Source organism: Bubalus bubalis, chromosome 2 (genome assembly GCF_019923935.1).
Source record: "Bubalus bubalis isolate 160015118507 breed Murrah chromosome 2, NDDB_SH_1, whole genome shotgun sequence".
Taxonomy (NCBI): Eukaryota; Metazoa; Chordata; class Mammalia; order Artiodactyla; family Bovidae; genus Bubalus; species Bubalus bubalis.
In genome coordinates, this window is record NC_059158.1 from 180,313,232 (window position 1) to 180,332,779 (window position 19,548).

Here is a 19,548-nt window from a genome sequence, read left to right on the forward strand (position 1 = left end):
GTATTATATATAATGTGAGCTATATATACATTATAAGTTACAGTGTAAGACTCCATCCACCGCCCTCCCCTCCACCACCATCTTCACTTCTCCAGAATTACCACGTGTCTTTACAACGAACAGGATATCATTTAATAGATGGGGGCACATCCTCTAATTGCCAGCATCCAAGGTTTGATAAAACTCTCACTAATGAAGTCATAACTCTCACTAATGAAGTCCTCATGATGCTCCAGGCACAAACAAGTTAAGCCCTCGACGTGCATTATCTCATTGAATTCATGCCCATTTTACAGGAGAGGAAACAGGCTGGCAGTAGATCAAGATGGCAGAGTCAGAGGACACGAAGCTCATCTCCCCCCACAAACACAGCGAAGATAAACGTGCATGTGAAACAATTCTCACAGGAAACCAACTGGGAACAGGCTGAGGGAGGTGAAGTGGCTTGCCTCATCTCAGTGTGTCTGGCTGAGACGCTGCTGCGGAACATTACTCCTGACCATTGCAACACTGCACCGCTCCTCTCTTTTATGTCCCTGAGCATGAGGTTTCATCCCTGATTCATCACCCCTCTTCCCAGCCATGTGCCAAGAGCTTCACTGGGGCAGGGACTACGTTTTGTTCATCTCATTTAATCCTCCTCACAACCCTGTGAGGTGGGTACCATGATTACCATTTTATTCATAGAGGCAAGAGTTTAAATAAACTAGAAGTATCTAAGTTATCCACCACCTTCCCTGGTGGCTCAGAGGTTAAAGCGTCTGCCGGCAATGCGGGAGACCTGGGTTCGACCCCTGGGTCGGGAAGATCCCCTGGAGAAGGAAATAGCAACCTACTCCAGTATTCTGGCCTGGAGAATCCCATGGATGGAGGAGCCTGGTGGGCTACAGTCCATGGGGTCGCAAAGAATCGGGAAGATCCCCTGGAGAAGGAAATAGCAACCCACTCCAGTATTCTGGCCTGGAGAATCCCATGAATGGAGGAGCCTGGTGGGCTACAGTCCATGGGGTCGCAAAGAATCGGACATGACCGAGAGACTTCACTCACTATCTAATATATACATAAAAAAGACTAGATATTAATAATAAGTATACAAAAGGGAGAACTGTAGCTGTTTTGATGTTGGCCTGAGTTAATTCACTTTCTATTTTCCAAACTTCCTGGTTGTAGAAAATCTTTACAATGTATCTGCAGTTTTAGTTCATGGTATGTTGAATGGAAAAAAAATTACTAAATTTTACAACAGACTTCTCTGGTGGTCCAGTGGTTTGGAATCCGCCTTGCAATGCAGGGGGCGCAGGTTCTAGCCCTGATCAGGGAACTACGATGTCACACGCTTTGGAGGACTAAGCCCTTGTGCCACAACTAGAGAGGCCCCGCACCCCAACAAAGGACCCCACATGATGCAATGAAGATCCTGTGTGCCACAGTTAAGACCCAACGCAGGCAAACAATAATAAAACGTTATATATACATGGTTTGATCCTGATATGCTCTGTGAGTACTTCTAAATATATTTGGGGGGAAACCTGCTTTGTTCCATATATTAAAGGAGGGGAGCTCAGTGATGGTTGATTGTTTTCAAGTACAGTACTTGACCTGAGGTAGGTGCCTTTGGTTTTATTTGGATGATGGGATCGACAATTCCTTTTTTTTTTTTTTTTTTGGTGGTGGTGGTGTGGGGGCACACTGCTGTGGCTTGCGGGATCTTAAGTATCTAGACCAGGAATTGAACCTAGGCCCCCACAGTGAAAGCCTGAGTCCTAACCACTGAACTGCCAGGGAATTCCCCAAGTTCTTCTCTTTTTGTTTTCCAATTTCTCTGAAAGTGAACATCAGTATCAGTTTAGTCACTCAGTTGTGTCTGACTCTTTGTGACCTCATGAACCGCAGCACACCAGGCCTCCCTGTCCATCACCAACTCCTGGAGTTTACCCAAACTCATGTCCATCGAGTCAGTGATGCCATCTAACCATCTCATCCTCTGTCATCCCCTTCTCCTCCTGCCTTCAATCCTTCCTGACATCAGGGTCTTTTCAAATGAGTCAGCCCTTCGCATCAGGTGGCCAAAATATTGGAGTTTCAGCTTCAGCATCAGTCCTTCCGATGAACACCCAGGGCTGATCTCCTCTAGGATGGACTGGTTGACGTGTATTTTATAGTTAGAGACCATCATCTTAAATACAGTTCCAAGTCCCAAAAGGACTTGGACATTAGGAGACAAGAAAGCGTATCCCAGGCAGAGAACAGCAAGAGAAACGCAAAAGAACCGAAGTGGGAAATCAAGGGTACCTGGGGGCTGCTCAGCACGCCTTGGCTGTCTGGGTGGGTCCCACTGGTTGAGGTGAGCTTCCCCTTCCAGGTGGGGTCCAGACCCGGCAGGCTTACCACCCTCTGAACCTGTGGTCTACGTAAGCCAAAGCCTCCACGCTTTAACTGCTAGAAAGGTCCCTACCCAGTTACGCTCTAGGTAAGGAGCAGATGTGGGACTTGAGGTTCACAAAGGCCACTTTTACACATCCTTTCCTGTTTGGGGGTTTTTCCTTCCACATCTCCACTATTCACTGCAAGCTACTACTACCCCTGCCTCAGAAGCGCCTGGGTACTCTGTTCCCTTCGACTACAGCAGAATTAAAGCTGGGGGCCCTCAATTCCTTGAGGGGATGGAAATAACTCTATATCTTCCCTGTGAAAGAAAGTGAAAGTGAAGTCGCTCAGTTGTGTCTGACTCTTTGTGACCCCGTGGACTGTAACCTACCAGGCTTCTCTGTCCGTGGGATTCTCCAGGCAAGAATCCTGCCTGGCAAGAATCCAACTCTCTTGCAATCCCATGGACTGCAGCCCACCAGTCTCCTCTGTCCATGGGATTTTCCTACTGGAAGGGGTTGCCATTTCCTCCTCCAGGAAATCCCGACCCAGGTATTCAACCTGCATCTCCACTGCCTACTGGATGGCAGGTGGATTCTTTACTGCTGAATTCTACTCTGCAGAAACCTTGACAGCCTACAACTACAATTTCAGGAATATTCTCATACAGGAACAAATCTGCCTTAATATGGCATTGAAGTCTGTCAGCACATGAAAAGATGCTCAACATCATTAGCCATCACAAGACAAGCAAATCAATCCACAGTGAGATACTACTTCACACCCACTAGGCTAGTTATTATCAAACAGTATTGTTAAGGATGTGGAGAAGTGATAATCCTCATACTCTGCTAGTAACAATGTTAAGACAGTACAGCTGCTTTTGAAAATAGTCCAGCAGTTTCTTAAAAAGTTGGATTATATATGACCCGACAATGCCACTCCAAGGTATACATATATACGTATATACATACCCAAGAGAATATATGTCCACATAAATAAAAACTTACATGCAAATGTTCATAGCAGCTTTATTCACAATAGCTGGAAAGCACAAACAGCTCAAATGTCCAACTGATGAATGGATAAACAAAATGTAGGATATCCATATAAGGCAATACCACTTAAGAAATAAAAAACATGAAGTACCATTGATGAACCTTAAACACATGGGGCTTCCCAGGTACTGCAGTGGCAGAGAACCCACCTGCCAATGCAGGAGATGCAAGAGACGCAGGTTCTACCCCTGGGTTGGGAAGATCTCCTGGAGGAAGAAATGGCAACCCATTCCAGTCTTCTTGCCTGAAGAATTCCATAGACAGAGGAGTCTGACAGGCTACAGTCCATGGGGTCGCAGAGTCAGACACAACTGAGCAGTTTGTAACTTAAATGACAGAAGTCAGACACAAAAGGGCACATATGAAATGATACCAATGAAATGTCCAGAATAAACACATCTATAGACAGCTGGGTCTGCTGGGACTGTCAGGAGATTGAGAAGTGACTGCTAATAGGCAGTCTCTTTTTAGGGTAATGAAAATGTTACGGAATAGTGGTGATGATTGCATAACCTTGGGAATATACTAAGTACCACTGAACTGCACACTTTAAAATGGTGAATTTTATTTAAAGAAAAAATTACATTGTAAAGAGATGATTAAAATCCCTTTCAGACAGCCAAACTAAAACTTGTCATAGTTAACAGAATGACCACATATTATGTTACCTAAGAAAATGGGGACCTCGCTTTGTACTATCGTTACTTTATATGTATTAACTAACACATTTAACTCTTTAAAAACGGAGGTTGTTCCATTATTTGACTCAGATCCAAGAAATGGAAGCACTTAGATGTCAAGTAACTTTAACCAAGGCCACACTGTGGAAAGCTATGGTAGAAACTTTGGCCTGCCAGACTCTTATGTTCTTGCCCACTCCAGATTGTATGTTTTTATCCCCAGGAGGCAAATACTAGATAGCTGGCAGCAGTCACCATGTCTTCGTGTTCCTCACCTCAAGCCCTAGCAGTGCCCGGCAATGACAGTCAATTAAACTTATTTCCCATCTGTTCATCAAGTATTTGTGCCTCTACAGTCTACTAGGCACTGCGGACACAGTCACAAGCAAGTCCAAGTTCCTAGGGACCAAAAATACATCATTTCAGGTTGTAATCATCGCTATACATGAAAACAGAGTCAGGGAAGCCTGTCTGAAAAAACCCTAGTAAAGAAACAGGTCAGATCGGGCAGTGAAAACAAAAGGCTTTTAGAGAGAACAACTTTGATCAAAGCAAGAGCAAGGACATAGATATGGCTTGAGCAGACTGAGGGGAGGAGATGAGGATGCCCAAGCAGGTGCTACTGGGTCTTGCAGGCCAGAGTAAGAAATTTGGATTTTACTGAGGCAGGAAAGAAGAGTCTCTTGAGGGTTTTGAGCAGTACTATGATCTGACAAGACTCTCTGGTAGCCCAGTGGTAAAGAATCCACCTGCCAATGCAGGAGACCTGGGTTGGATCCCTGGGTTGGGAAGATCCCCTGGAGAAGGGAATGGCAACCCACTTCCGATTCTTGCCTGAAAAAATCCCATAGACAGAGCAGCTGGGCGGGCTACAGTCCACAGGGTCGCAGAGTTAGACACGACTTAGCAACTAAACTACCACCATGATCTGACAGGCTACTGGGAACACAATGGCCTGTGTGCATGAGTACTGGAGGGTGGACAACGCCGCCACTGATGCTATCGACTCAATTCTGAGTGAATGTAACAGCTACCAAATGAGACTGGGACAAGATCGGAGGACACGTTCAATTTGGTATGCCTTTTAGACACCCAAATGAACTTATCAACCAGGTAGCTGGATAGGGGTCTAGGTCAAGGGGAAGTTTAACTGGAACATGTGACACATCAACAAAAAGATATTTAAAATCAAAGGACCTAGGGATTCTTTTGTCTTCGGCAGCTTTCTCTCCAGACTCTCATCACATCACACTTCAAAGCATCCACAAGAGATAAGAGATAGTGAGGTAGAGGAAACCTGCTGTTCGAGGGAAGGGTTTCAGCAAAGGAGCGAGTAAGTTCGTCTGCCAGCAGGGCTAGCGAAGGAGGGAAACTGATCGCTCACTTTGGCAAAATGAAGGCCGCTGCTCACCTTAACAAGCAGTTCAGTCAAGTGGAGGAAGGAAAGCCTGCTGAATAAATGAGACAAGTGAACAAATGGATTGAATGAGTGAATGACTAGACACAAGTACCCCCAAATGATGTTCATGGGTTTGTTCATATTGGAAGGGGTAAGTCAGGAGCAACCACCTTAGATACGGGATATTCTGTGCATTTCCAACATTACCGAATTGTAAAATCAAAAGGAAGTCACATGGACGATCCTTGAATGCTCTCTTAAGTTGCCCCATACACAGAGATGTGAATGCTACTGTTTTACCTTACATAGTGTTATCAGCTTCCAAGTTGTCTGAAATTATATTACTCTCCTCAATCTTAAAATTAAAAATGGCCTGTAGGGAGCCAAACACCATACCCACTGACACCAGACACCACCCATACCAACCACCCTCCCCCCACCCCCCACACACGTGCACGCACGCACCTCTGATAGAGGGAGACTGCTCCAGTCATTTTTTAACCTTCATTCACTTCCTGGAATGTGCCAGACTCCTTCTGCCTTGGGGTATACATACTGTGTGCTCTGCCTGAAATTCTTCTCTTCCCCTATGCCTGGCTGACCTGCCCATTATATATGTTCCAATCTCACTGTGTACTTCCCTCTCATGGCACTTATCATATTACTAAATAAATATGCCAGGACAATTTTATCACCTTGTATTTCCCTTGCCCAATCCTTCCTCTGCCAAAGCTGCCAAGGGGGTAAAAATATAGGCACTGTAAGATTTCTAAGGTGGGTCTCCTGCAGTATTCAGATGGGTAATAAAAGTGAGTGGCCAACATTTTTAAATTTAGAAATTTATTCTGTTTAATCCACAAGCTTTATATAGCTTTAGTTAAAAAAAAAAAAAAAAAAAAAAAAACAGAAACAAAAACAAAACAAAAACAGTGAAAACAAGACACTATTTCAAAGTCTGGGCCCTTCCAGCTTTCCAAATACAAGAGCTCTGAAAGTTGTATATACTGACTGGAACAAGACAAAATTATGAATGGAGCCATGACATTTCATAAAACAAAATTTTACGTAACTGAAGGATCCTTCCTGGGGCTAATTAATTGCCTTTACAAAAAAAAGAGAAAAGAATGAAATTCCAGTGTTCCAAATCAACTTGTTACACATCTATATAAACCCACAGTGTCCTGGCAAACAACATGCTTTCATTTTCTGTCTCATCTTAGAGCTCGAATCCTGATTCATTTCAGCAGAGACTCCACAGGCAACAGGAAAGATTGTGGCATTAAAATATTCTTTATACTTTTGTGGTAGTTCAACAGTGGTCTTATTTCTGGGCAAGCTTGCAAACCATCAAGGTTGAAAGCATCATAACTTAAATGGGTGCTAAGACTCAAATGAGAAAAAGGAAAGAAAAAGTAGAAAGAAAAACCTCTGGGAATAGCCAGGGGTATTTAAAGGAACCATAAGAATGCCAACAACATTTAAACCCCCTTTTTTAAAAAGGGGATTTTTCTTTTTTGGCTTAAAATATTTCACTCTAAACGAAGTTATGTCAGCTGTCAATGAAAGAATGTCACTAATACACTGGGGACACCTTTTGCAATGTAAATCCATGCCCTTGTTTTACATGGTGAACTTCAACCTAGCAATTATTACAACAAATGTTATAGTCTAAAGCTCAAACACATTTTAGCAATTTTGAAATTGAATTGCGTACAAACCAAATAAAATTTACATCGTAACAAACATTTCCACCTAGGACTGTGGGGACACTTGAGCCTTCCGCATTGATCTCAGGGCCTTTTCACGCAGGTGCTTTTCTAAGTCATCAAGGTTATCTTCAGCCTCACTTTCAGTCTCCTAAAAAAACAAACAAACAAACCAGAAAGGTCGTATTGTTAAATCCTGAGACAATGGTTGCCAATGTTGAGTCTTATCTGTGGTGATGGCAGCACAACTGTGTGAATATTAAAACCATAAAATCACTGTACTTCAAATGCGTGAATTATATGTTAAATAATGTCAGAGTTCTTTTTAAAAATATACATTAAGCTTTTTGAACGTTATTCATATTCTTATTTAGCCTTAGCAAATTCCTGCTCTTGGTGGGTGGTCCTAGAGAAACCAATCCCAACAGAGTTAACACTGGGCATTTAATTATTAGAAGAAAATTACAAGCTACTTCTGCACACCAAATGATTTAGCTCTTTGTACAAATTGCAAGACAGGGCCCATAAATACCTTCTTAGGCTCTGGCTCTGCCTCCGGTTCTTCCTGTGCTGATGTGGTTGTGGGAGCAGCTGCGGCTGCAGGGGCCACAGCAGCGGCAGCAGCGGCAGCTACAGCCTTCTCCTTCTTGTGTTTTTTGTGCTTCTTGTGCTTCTTATCCTTTTTGTGTTTCTTGTCCTTCTTTTTCTTCTTTTTCTTTCCACCTCCTTCTGGGTCTGAATTCTAGAAATCCAGAAAAACAAAAGCAATAAAGTCAACCTGTCCAATGAAAAATTTTATTTCAAGGGAATAACCAGCTGAATTAATCTCAGGATTTCATAGGGCTTCAGGGGGAAGAAGGTCCAAGACCAGTCACCACCAAGAAAAGTACTCCTAAAGATGGGAGTAAAGACTTCCAAGAGCTGAAATGGATCCTGAAGGTAAATGATTTAAATTTCCCCAACTAACTTTGGGCTTTCCTGGTGGCTTAGCAGTGAAGAATCTGCTTGCAATGCAGGAGACGTGGGTTTGATACCTGGGTCAGGAAGATCCCCTGGAGGAGGGTATGGCAACTCACTCCAGTATTCTTGCCTGGGAAATCGCATGGACAGAGGAGCCTGGTGGGCTACAGTCCATGGGGTCGCAAAGTGTCAGACACGACAGAAACAACTGAGCATGCGCACCAGGTCTCCCAGTCACAAACCATGAACCAGGTCTCCAAGACTGGCCTGAGGCCGGGTCTGCTTCCAGATGCAAGGAAAAGCTCCATGATGAATACGAAGAAAAGTCTCTGAACTCACCCAAATTGAATTCTGGTTCCTGAACCTACTGGTCAAGTTGTTTGACTTGTTCTGAGGCCTTTTTATCAACCCCAATTGGGTATTACAATCCCTAATAAAGCTGTTTACAATAATTAAAAATGGGAACATCTGTAAATCACCCATCATACCAGCCTAAGTAATAAAAAACTATTACCCTAATTATAAGTGTGTGTGATTGCCACATCTCTAGTCACTGACCTCTAGAATGCAGGGTTATTTATTCTCCACTGCATATATTCCAAATTTAAGCCAAGGGTAGTTTCTGCTATAAATGCATCTAGTCTGTAATGTAATTTTTAATCTCATATTTCCAAGCAATTACTTAAAATTCCTCATCATTCAACTAGTCTGCACAATAACACAACCCGATTAAGATGGACAACTAACTACTGATGTTTTTTATACAATATAAGAATGTGCTACGATTAATGAATCACAAAGAAAGGAAAACAGTTTAAGCTCTGATATTTTACTATCCCAATGATATGTAAGCTTGATGATGTAAAAACAAGAATGTTACTCTTGTTTACGTAGCCTGCCAAAGATAAGACTGCTGCTGCCGATGCTAAGTCGATTCAGTCGTGTTCGACTCTGTGTGACCCCATGGACTGCAGCCCACCAGGCTACCCGTCCCTGGGATTCTCCAGGGAAGAACACTGGAGTGGGTTGCCATTTCCTTCTCCAATGCATGAAAGTGGACAGTGAAAGTGAAGTCGCTCAGTCGTGTCCGACTCTTAGCAACCCCATGGGCTGCAGCCTACCAGGCTCCTCCATCCATGGGATTTTCCGGGCAACGGTACTGGAATGGGGTGCCATTGCCTTCTCCAAGATAAGACTATCTGGGTCAATAACGTACTTTCTATTTCATCTAATATTTCACATGTTGCAAGATTCATTTGTTATTACAGAAATAATGTATTTCCAAATTAAGAGCATTAAAATGTAAAGGAGAAAAATTAAAGATCACTAATTATTCTCCTCCAAAACCACTGGTGACATTTTGACATCTTGTGATACTTTTCTTAAAAAATAAAATGTAATCATACTAATAGTCACCACATGATGGTGACTGAAGCCATGAAATTAAAAGATGCTTACCCCTTGGAAGAAAAGTTATGACCAACCTAGATAGCATATTCAAAAGCAGAGATATTACTTTGCCAACAAAGGTCCGTCTAGTCAAGGCTATGGTTTTTCCAGTGGTCATGTATGGATGTGAGAGCTGGACTGTGAAGAAAGCTGCACGGCGAAGAATTGATGTTTTTGAACTGTGGTGTTGGAGAAGACTCTTGAGAGCCCCTTGGACTGCAAGGAGATCCAACCAGTCCATTCTGAAGATTAGCCCTGGGATTTCTTTGGAAGGAGTGATGCTAAAGCTGAAACTCCAATACTTTGGCCACCTCATGCGAAGAGTTGACTCATTGGAAAAGACTCTGATGCTGGGAGGGATTGGGGGCAGGAGGAGAAGGGGACGACAGAGGATGAGATGGCTGGATGGCATCACCAACTCGATGCACGTGAGACTGAGTGAACTCCGGGAGTTGGTGATGGACAGGGAGGCCTGGCGTGCTGCAATTCATGGGGTCGCAAAGAGTTGGACATGACTGAGCGACTGAACTGAAGATCAAAACTTTCATGGATTGTGTAATCGTAATTATCCCCAAACAATACTAGAGAACAGAAACACTAATTTGCTCCTAGATAATATTAGAATCAAGGTGTTTTTTTCCCCCCATTTTTCTAAGTTATTTATATAGCTCAACCTTCACCACCAAGATTATAGAAATTAATACTATTAAAGACACTGGAAATTAGTGGATGTCTATAGAGTATTAGCATGCACAGTGATGCAAACACCACCACTTATTATGCGCCTCCTTTTGAAGTCCATCTGAATCACAGAAAATTATGCTCCTCTGAACTACAAAAGACAAAAACCTTTCTCCTTCCAAGTAACCATTTACACTTATAAAGGATGTCCACAACAGGGCAGACATACCCTTGCCGGTGATGGGCTTGGTGTTGGGCTTTTAGCCTTTTTAACCGGTACCGCTGGTGACCAGTTGGTGGAGGGTGACTGAGACTGGACAGGTGATGGAGGTGCTGGGGGCTTTTTAGCTGCTGGCTCAGGAGATCCCGAGACAGATCGGGAAGATGAGACCCTCCTTACCGACTGAGGGCTTGGTGAGGCAACTCTAGAAACAGAAGGAAAAAATAGAACATTCAGCATTCAAAACAGAGATCCTTCTTTAAGAGAAAACCACCAACTACCATTACACAACCAGATCACCAACTTTAATATTTTACATCACTCAGTTTGCTGGTTGATTGTATCGACACAATTTTTATCATTTAAGTCTCCTGGAGAGTAGTTCTAAGCCCCACTATCCTCTACCCATTCTATTAATGGTTCTTCTTGTAGGAAATTAGTAATGCCATATTTAACACTGCTTTTATCAGTCTTACAGACATGCAAGAAGCATCCTACACATCGTTTCAGAGCTGGGTTTGGAAGCACACTTCTCAATTAACTTGATATCCTTAAGAACCAATAAAATCCTCATTTAGCTCATACCACAAGGAACTATCCTGAAAACAGAAAAGGATATATGAATAGGACCGAGAATTTGCCTTAAAGTTTGTATTCACAGCTGTTCTTTCCTGTTCTCTCTGTGTGTGTGTGTTGGGGGTGGGGGGGGAGGGAGGAGCTTCCAAACATAAAGAGCTATGCAAGTTAAGTGTTCCTAACCAAAAAGGATAAAACGTTTTTACTTTTTTATCTTTTTGGGTTCCGGAGTCCTGGAGACTCTCCTAATGGGCCTAGAACTTGGAGATGGGGACTGCCTTCTTTGGGGTGATGATGATGCTCCTCTTCGAGCAGGTGGAGGACTTGAGGTCTGAGGAGCGCGAGGCCGTGGTGAGGGCGAATGCCGTTTGTTTGGCTGTGGTGACCGGGCCTCCCGGGCAGATCGGCTCGGGGAAGACCCTTTCCTATGTTTTGATGACAATGAAGGCGAACGTCTCTTGGTGACTGGGGAGCTTCTTTGTTTGGGGGGTGGTGAATGGGAGACCCGACGCTTTGGTGGTGGAGATGGTGATGCCCTTCGTTTAGGAGGGGGAGGGGGCGAAGCCGTTCTTCTCTTTGGAGGTGGAGAAGGAGAGTATCTCCTCTGTATTGGAGGAGAGTATCTTCTTGGGGAAGGTGAGCGACGACGTGGAGGAGGAGACGGAGTCCTAGGAAAAATACATCATGAAAGCTTAAAGGTCCAACAGGACTAGAAACAGAAGGCAAAGAAAATTATGCACTTACAACACCAAAGAGAGTATTTCTAAGGGGAAATGCCATGCCTTTAAGTTAAAAAAAAATAAAGAAATCACTTAGTAAATTACTGTGTATCCTAGATGATTACAAATAAGACATTCTGGTTAGGGGAGATTTAGGGTTCAGATTGAATTCAAATTTGTCAAGTCATTCAGCAAAATCCATGTAGAATCAATTTAATATTTCTTCAGAAAAGAATCTTGCATTGCTCTGAAGAAACTGAAAATCCATTACTACTATGTAGAAACTAGATAACTATATTCATAAGATTCTATTGACTATGCAACTTGAACTCAGGAAGTCTGCTTTAAAGAGCTGTCCTATGGGGAACACTCTCTACACTGGTGTTTGGACTCTGTATTAATAATTAGTGCTCACTTGCACAAGGTTTAAAAGACATCACCCTGCCTCACTGAGAGACTTGCATTTTGGGAGTCAAAAGAACAGTATTCGGTGGAAATCTACTGCTAGGGAGAATGCATTCCTGCTGAAGTCCCACTTGGCCTTCCTCTTAATGCTTAATCCCTATATAACCTTAACTTGCCTCTTAGAAACTAAACCTCAAAATAACATTCAGCTTCAACCACTTGATTTTCTCCTGAAACATTCAGACCTTGAGCTCCAAAGTTTTACTGTCTAAAAATCATCTTTGGGAAAGGCCATACATTGTGCAACACCATAGAATGCATTTCCATTTAACTCTTATTAGTAACTGTGGGCTTCTGCCTATGGGGTCACATAGAGTAAGACACGACTGAAGCGGCTTAGCAGCAGCAGCAGCAGTAACTCTGAACCCAGATTTCCTCACCTGGAAAATGGGAATACCACCATTAAGCAAGACCATCTTGCGGACTAAAGATAAACTACCTAAAGCGTTTAATGGTTTAGGTGGCACATAAAAGGCATTCAGGGTGCAGTCACTATACCGCTTGATAATGTGTTTGAGCAATTCTCTTAAAAAAAATTTTCCTTTTACTTTGAAATCATTTTTTATTGACAGAAGAGCTGAACAATAGTAAAGACTTGCCACTTAACATCTCATATAACTGTAGAAAAACTACCAAGACTATAAAATTAACCTTAGTGCTAATTTGCTATTAACTAAAAAAATACTAATGCCACCTTAGTTTTCCCCAGTAATGTTCTTTTTCTGTTCCAGGTTCCAAAAATTAGGATTCTACATTGCATCCAACTGTCCCATGCCCTTAGTCTTTCTGCCAATTTATAACAGTTTCTCAGTCTCTCTCACAATCCATTTTTCTTTGAAGAGTACTAATCAGTTACTATGTAGAATAGCTTTCAATTTGTGTTTGTCTGAGATGGTCAGTGCTCTGTGTTCAAATACCCAGTATCCAGAGATTTAACCAACCCATATTCAATGGGCTGAAAATACTTGAACATAAAAATGTTCCCCCTAAAATCACTAGAGTGATTCTATCTTTTAATTTACTTAACCTCTTTTAATGATATATGGTTTACAAATAATAAAATTCACCCAATTTCAATTGTTCTAGTATATAGGTGACTCCTGAACACAGGTTTAAACTACATGGGTCCACTTATATGTGGATTTTAAAAAATACATACAGCAGTACTACACAACCTGCCGTTGGATGAATCCACAGATATGGAAGGCCCAACTGTAAAGTTAGAGTCAGATTCTCAGCTACTCGTTGGTACCCTTGACCTTGCTCAAGGTCAACTGCATTCACAGTCTTCAACCATCATGACTCCCAGTTCCCATCCCACCCTGGCCACCATCACCAATCTACTTTCTCTCTCCCTCTAGATTTGTGTGTCCTGGATTTGTCAGGTAAATGGAAATGTATAATATGTGGTATTTTGTAAACAGCTGGACAAGGCCACTCGAATAAATATTTCAATCACAGAAATCCAAAGTTGCTCCCACTAGCACGCACGAGCCTATTTCATAAATACCTTCGTCGTGGTGGTGGTGTGGGAGACCTGCGTCGACGAGGTGGAGGAGCAGGAGAAGGAGAACGTCGCCTTCTGGCGGGAGGTGGGGAGGGACTTCTCCTCCGTCTACCACTAAACCAAAGAAGAATTATAGTTGATTCAGGGTCAGTAACATCTGTAACTAAGTGATCGAGATGATTTAGTTTCAGTCACTGTCAACCCAAAGGGCAGCAGCCATCATCACTCCATCCCTAGAGCAGTGTTTTTCAAACTACACTGCAGTCAGTCAAAACTCCGTCAGAACAGATTTAAATTAAAAAAAGAAAGAAAGGAGAAAATCTAAGTGTTTTAACTATGGTAAATTTTCTTGTGTGAAACTTTTGTTGCAGTATATAAATATGCAGTCTGGGTCACATAAAACATTCTTAACATGACACAAGGTGAAAAAACTTTGATAACACTACCTCAGGGAGTTGCTTTTTAACTGGACTGTACATTGGAAACAGCTGGGAAACTTATCTGAACTTTGTGTTCACCAGGTCTTGGCTATGGTCCAGCTGATATAGGTTATTAATAAAAAGGTTCTTCAAGTAACTTGATTCCTTGTTAGGAAGAACTGCTGTAAAGCCTAGAAAAATACAATGTTCTAATATAGATATTTAAAATTAAAGGCCCAAAATCTGGGTGTCAGTGCTCCAAGTTCTTGATTTAAAAAAAAAAAAAAGTTCCTGTGGTTGAATAAGAGTTGCAAACAATTAATTAAAAACACTACTCCAAAGACAAGAAAGAAAGCTGCCTGAGCACTTAAGCCATCATGAGGAGCACTGTGGTTAAAATATAGATAAGAATCATAGACCTTAATTCTGAGCTCTGTTGCACAACCACAAAAGGCACACTTTCTCAAGTTAACTTGTCTTGATTCCCCAATAAAACTAAGGAGAGTTCATTAACAGAACAATGAAAATTCTAACATTCATTAATAAACTTGATTTTTAACTTAAACTTGCTTATGCTTTGTGAAGACTAAGACTTCACTTTAAACAGATTTAAGACATAAACTACAAGCGGCAATAGGTCAAGACAGATCAGCTTCAGATGACATGCAGACACCAAAATTTTAATTACAAGAAAGACAGTAAAGGAGAAATCACTTCATTAGTAGGGTTAATCTGAGAATTATAGGACCTAGAGAAACAGGGTGGACTACTGTACTGTTTCAACAGGTAATGAAGATTTCAAATGGGTAAAGACATCTGGGTTTTGACTCAAAGAGAAAAAGGTTTACACTCACAAACCTGAGTGATGAGATGATACAAAGCAGAACTCCTAGTGTGTTATCAGTAGATGTAATAGCACAAGAGGCTATTACTGTTGATTATATGGCTCCTCTTTTAAAATATTCTCATTAAAAAAACAAACAAAAAAAAAAAACTGAACTCAGATTAGAATCTACTATGATATACTAATGACCTGAGATATTCACCCTGTGCCTCAGTTTCAGTTGTAAAATGAAAGGCTTGGCATAACTAAAAGGTCTCTTTCAGTAACGACTTCCAATGTCCTATGTTTCCATGTGAGAAAATTGAAAAGAGAATAAAACCATAACCTGTTAAAAATAAAATAACTAGCATACTTAAGGAACTACAAGAAAAACTTGATAATCACTTAAAACTGGAATCGTGACACTGAATAGATCTACAGCTTCTTTAAGCTGATATGACACACATTTCAGGGATTTAAAAGAGAGAAAAAGGCAAACATCTTCTAGTTACTCTGAACACATAATGCCAACCCAAGCCTTCAACTGTGTGTAGACACTGTTGAGTAGAGAAGTCCCCCACCACCCCACATTATGTAAGAACCAGTTTCATTAAGCCTCAAAACACAAAGCAGCCCTCAAGAATTAGAAGTAGACAAGTCTCAGAATGAAGACAGCTTGTTATCTATGCAGTGAACTCCTCAGAACCACATCATTTCCTTAGTCACACTGGTAATGAGGACAAGTTATACACGCAACAACTACTTTTTTACACTAAGTATGATTAATATTTGGGCTTCCCAGGTGACACAGTGCTGAAGAATCTGCCTGCCAATGCAGAAGATGCAAGAGACATGGGTTTGATCCCTGGGTTGGGCAGAGTCCCTGGAGAAGGAAATGGCAATCCACTCCAGTATTCTTGCCTGGAGAATTCCACGGACAGAGAACGGGCTACAGTCCATGGGGTCCCAAAGAGTCGGACACGACTGAGCACATGATTAATATATCTTTAACTATTAAGGAAGGAATATTCAACAGCCAAAGACAAAAGTTTAGAAGCATGAAAAGTATTGCTTTAAGCCTTACAGTCATTTTTTAACCTTTTAAATGTCTCTCCCAAGTTCCTCTTGCCTTCCCTATTATCATCACAAAGTCCCCCCGCCCAAATCTAAAGACCTATTACTACTGTCCTACCTCATTAATTTGATGTGTAAGAAAATATAATTAAATCGAACCAAAACAACTGAGGAACTTCTTCACCATCATAACCTGTAAACCTGGGAACAGGATGTTACCTAAACAGTAAATTAAGTCACTAGAATTTTGACATGTAATCCTAATTTACAAAATAGCATCTAACCAACCTTTTAGTCATTGGCGATTGCCATCGCTTTCCCATCTGCATCCTGAGAGCAGTGGAAAAAAACAAGTGTCAAGAATTCCATTCACCAAATTAATAGATATATATATATATTTTAGATGTTCAAAGATAGTCAGAAGTAAATGCCATGATTTAACTGGTCTATTCAGGTCATGCACATGCATGACATGCTGGTACAAACTTACTAAATTCTCATTAAACAGTAATAATCACTGAACAAAAGAAAACCCAAATACCCCAAAATCTGACCATTTCCTACTATAAGCGCTAATGAAATGGAGTTAACCAAATTCTAAATAAGCCCACAGCCCATCCCTTAAGTTATGAAGCTTTATCACAACTACAGATCCAGAGTGAAAACATTACCGAGGGGAAGCCTCTTTCTGGCGCTTTCGAGGTGATGGAGAGGCACTCCGGGAAGGGGAATGTCTCCGTCGCCTGCCTACCTCACCATTCTTCACATGGGACCTTTTGGGTCGTTCATCTTCTGAGGAAGAGGAGGAGCCAGAATCTAAAATTACACAATAAACAAAAATTTACATCAGATGTATGCTTAACAGCCTGTACCCGTTTTTGGAAGGTAAGCAGAGGGAGTATCCAAATTAACAAATCAAGTTCACTAATATAAGTGAGCACACATACAAGCCACGAGTTCTGAAAAAAAAAGACAATTACCAATATGTGCTCAATGACTTCAAAGTCAAGCATAAATATATATTATTATATAATTATTTTATACAAATCATTTCCATAGCACAAGCCAAGAAAACAGCACTCCTTAAGAATCTAGTGATTTTCCAAAAGCTCAGTCAAACTTGAGCAATTACTTAATTCTAGTTACTCTAAGCACTTTTAAGGCTACTGAAAGCCTGACTGGGGTTTGAATAATTTACTTCATATCCTTATTATTTATCAAACAAAATATATCTGACATTTCCTATAAACACCAAAAAAACATCCAAAACATAAATGCATTTTCAAACATTTCCATAATTAACCATATCTTAAAGGAGCTGCAAAAGCTATATAGCTTTAACTGACTTAATGTCATTGTGGAATGCTTTGGTTTCCATTTTATAAATGAAAAGGAAAGGCAGTGTCTAGACTCCATCACAAATACCAACTGAGCTAATAAAACCAATATATCTGACTTTAAAATCAGATTTCTGTGTACGTACATTTTAATTCAGAAATTTCATTTTATAGATACACTCATGTAAACACATACACAGGAAAAAAACTAGAAATAACCTAAATGTCCAAATAGGCAAGTGGCTCGATAATATATTACCAATATTTTAAAAATGTTGCAGCCAGTAAATAAATGAGGTAGATCCTTAAGAACTAACAGGGGAAGATGTCTAGATATATTAAGTTAAAAAGGCAAGTAATATAATCTACAGTTTGAGCCTGTTAGGTGTTTTTGGTTTGTTTTTAAACTACAGATACTTAATACATGCACAGAAAATTTCTAAATAAAACCTTTGGGGAGTAAGACTGAGGGTTGAGGAAAGAAACATACTTTTCCAATTTTTATTCCTGTTTTAAATTTTGTATTCTGAAGATCTATTACTTTTACAGCAATCTAAAAGAAAATTAAGTTTTTAAGGAAGTACTTAATACCAAAGCTCCAAAATGAACAATCCCTCATATTTCTATGAAGGCACAAAAATATTTCTCCTCAATACACTCACTACACTTATGGATATTTTTATCTTAAATATTTTTATTAGAATATGCAGAGAGAAAAAGCATGTAGTCAGTGTCCATACCAGATGAAGACTGCTGGTTCTGTCGTCTATACTGGCGTCTCTGCTGCACAGAATCTGCTGCAGCCATTTTGCCACCTTTATCTTCTTCTGAAAGAAGGATGCATTTAGAAAGTGTTTCTTTAGTTATGCATACAGAAAATATAACCTATTTGAGTTGGGAAATGTTCTCCTAAACTTTTATCTGTGATAGCTGGGTCAAGCACTATCTACTCTTCCCCCCCCACCCCCCCAAATATAGGAGGAGCTTAAAATGTCAATTTAAATGCTAATTTAGATTATCTTCACCAAATATAACAAAAAAATAAACTTATCCAGGCATTTGTGACAGTTCGGGCTGTGTGCCAAGCACTTATAAACATTATTTCAGTTAACCACCAAAGACTAAAGGATGGTACTATTATGCATTTCAGAGATGGAGGGGAGGGGAGAAGAGGCTCAGATAAATTAAGTAATTAAAGCAAAATGTAGTGGAACTGGGGATTCAAACAGGCCAGTCTGACTTCCAAGTCCTAGCTCTTAATCATTAAGCCATAAACTATAATTAATCTTTAACCAGAATCAAATTCAGCTTAAAAAACAAAACAAACACAAAACACGTACCCGATTCAGATAACTCCACTTTCCGAGGCTTCGGTGCTGGTGAAGGGGATTCTCTTTTCTCAGTACCTTTATGTTTTGTCACTAAAAACAAGAGGGGAGGGGGAAAAAAAGCCCCACTTATATACATTAAAAAAATGAAACAAAAGGCTACACATCTTAATGATACAAAAAAAGTGTGACTCTTCTCATAAATAATTTACTGACAATTAAAAAGTTCTTTTAAAGATCCTGTTGTCATTACCTGAAGCAAAAGAAGTAATTCACAAATGTTTGGTGAAAAGCCTCAGAAAGTTCTACAATGATTTTAAAACTTTCAAACTTTCTCCCAAGAGAAACAGTTCAGAGAATAGCATTTCAGTTCAGTTCAGTATGCAGAAGGAAATGGCAACCCACTCCAGTATTCTTGCCTGGAGAATCCCAGGGAAGGAGGAGCCTGGTGGGCTACAGTCCATGGGGTCGCAAAGAGTTGGACACGACTGAGCGACTTCACTTCACTTCAGTTTGGTAAACCTCTATGTGCTACCTTAAAATTTCAAGCACACACTCTTGACTATGTAAGCACTTTTAAGCACCACTACAGGTTGGTCCAGAAAAGTAATAAAGATGATAAACGATTAATACATAAGATCTGATGAAACTTTCACAGAGAAAAACATCTGATCTGGAAATCTGAGGAACAAATTGGTCATCTAAGAGACGAAAAAAACTTCCCACATGCCACGGAGCAACTAAGCCCATGCACCACAACTACTGAGGCCTCACACCTCA

The 19,548-nt window shown here is 40.8% G+C and overlaps 1 protein-coding gene across 9 annotated transcripts in view; it reads right to left on the reverse strand.

The window, feature by feature from the left end:
• Nucleotides 1–6,381: 6,381 nt before the first annotated feature.
• Nucleotides 6,382–19,548, reverse strand: part of SRRM1 (serine and arginine repetitive matrix 1) — a 29,090-nt gene continuing 15,923 nt past the window's right edge. For 3 of the 9 annotated variants that reach the window (XM_006077987.4, XM_006077985.4, XM_006077990.4), the window contains 9 exons: nt 18,781–18,861; nt 18,181–18,267; nt 16,775–16,919; nt 16,392–16,433; nt 13,791–13,901; nt 11,303–11,764; nt 10,530–10,725; nt 7,743–7,952; nt 6,382–7,361 (listed from right to left, as the gene is read on the reverse strand). In XM_006077987.4, the coding sequence (XP_006078049.1) occupies nt 7,257–7,361; nt 7,743–7,952; nt 10,530–10,725; nt 11,303–11,764; nt 13,791–13,901; nt 16,392–16,433; nt 16,775–16,919; nt 18,181–18,267; nt 18,781–18,861 (1,439 nt within the window). In that variant the 3' untranslated portion in view covers nt 6,382–7,256. The remainder of the gene's footprint in view (nt 7,362–7,742; nt 7,953–10,529; nt 10,726–11,302; nt 11,765–13,790; nt 13,902–16,391; nt 16,434–16,774; nt 16,920–18,180; nt 18,268–18,780; nt 18,862–19,548) is intronic. The other 6 variants (XM_025278723.3, XM_006077986.4, XM_044938111.2 and 3 more) reach the window with 3 other exon arrangements.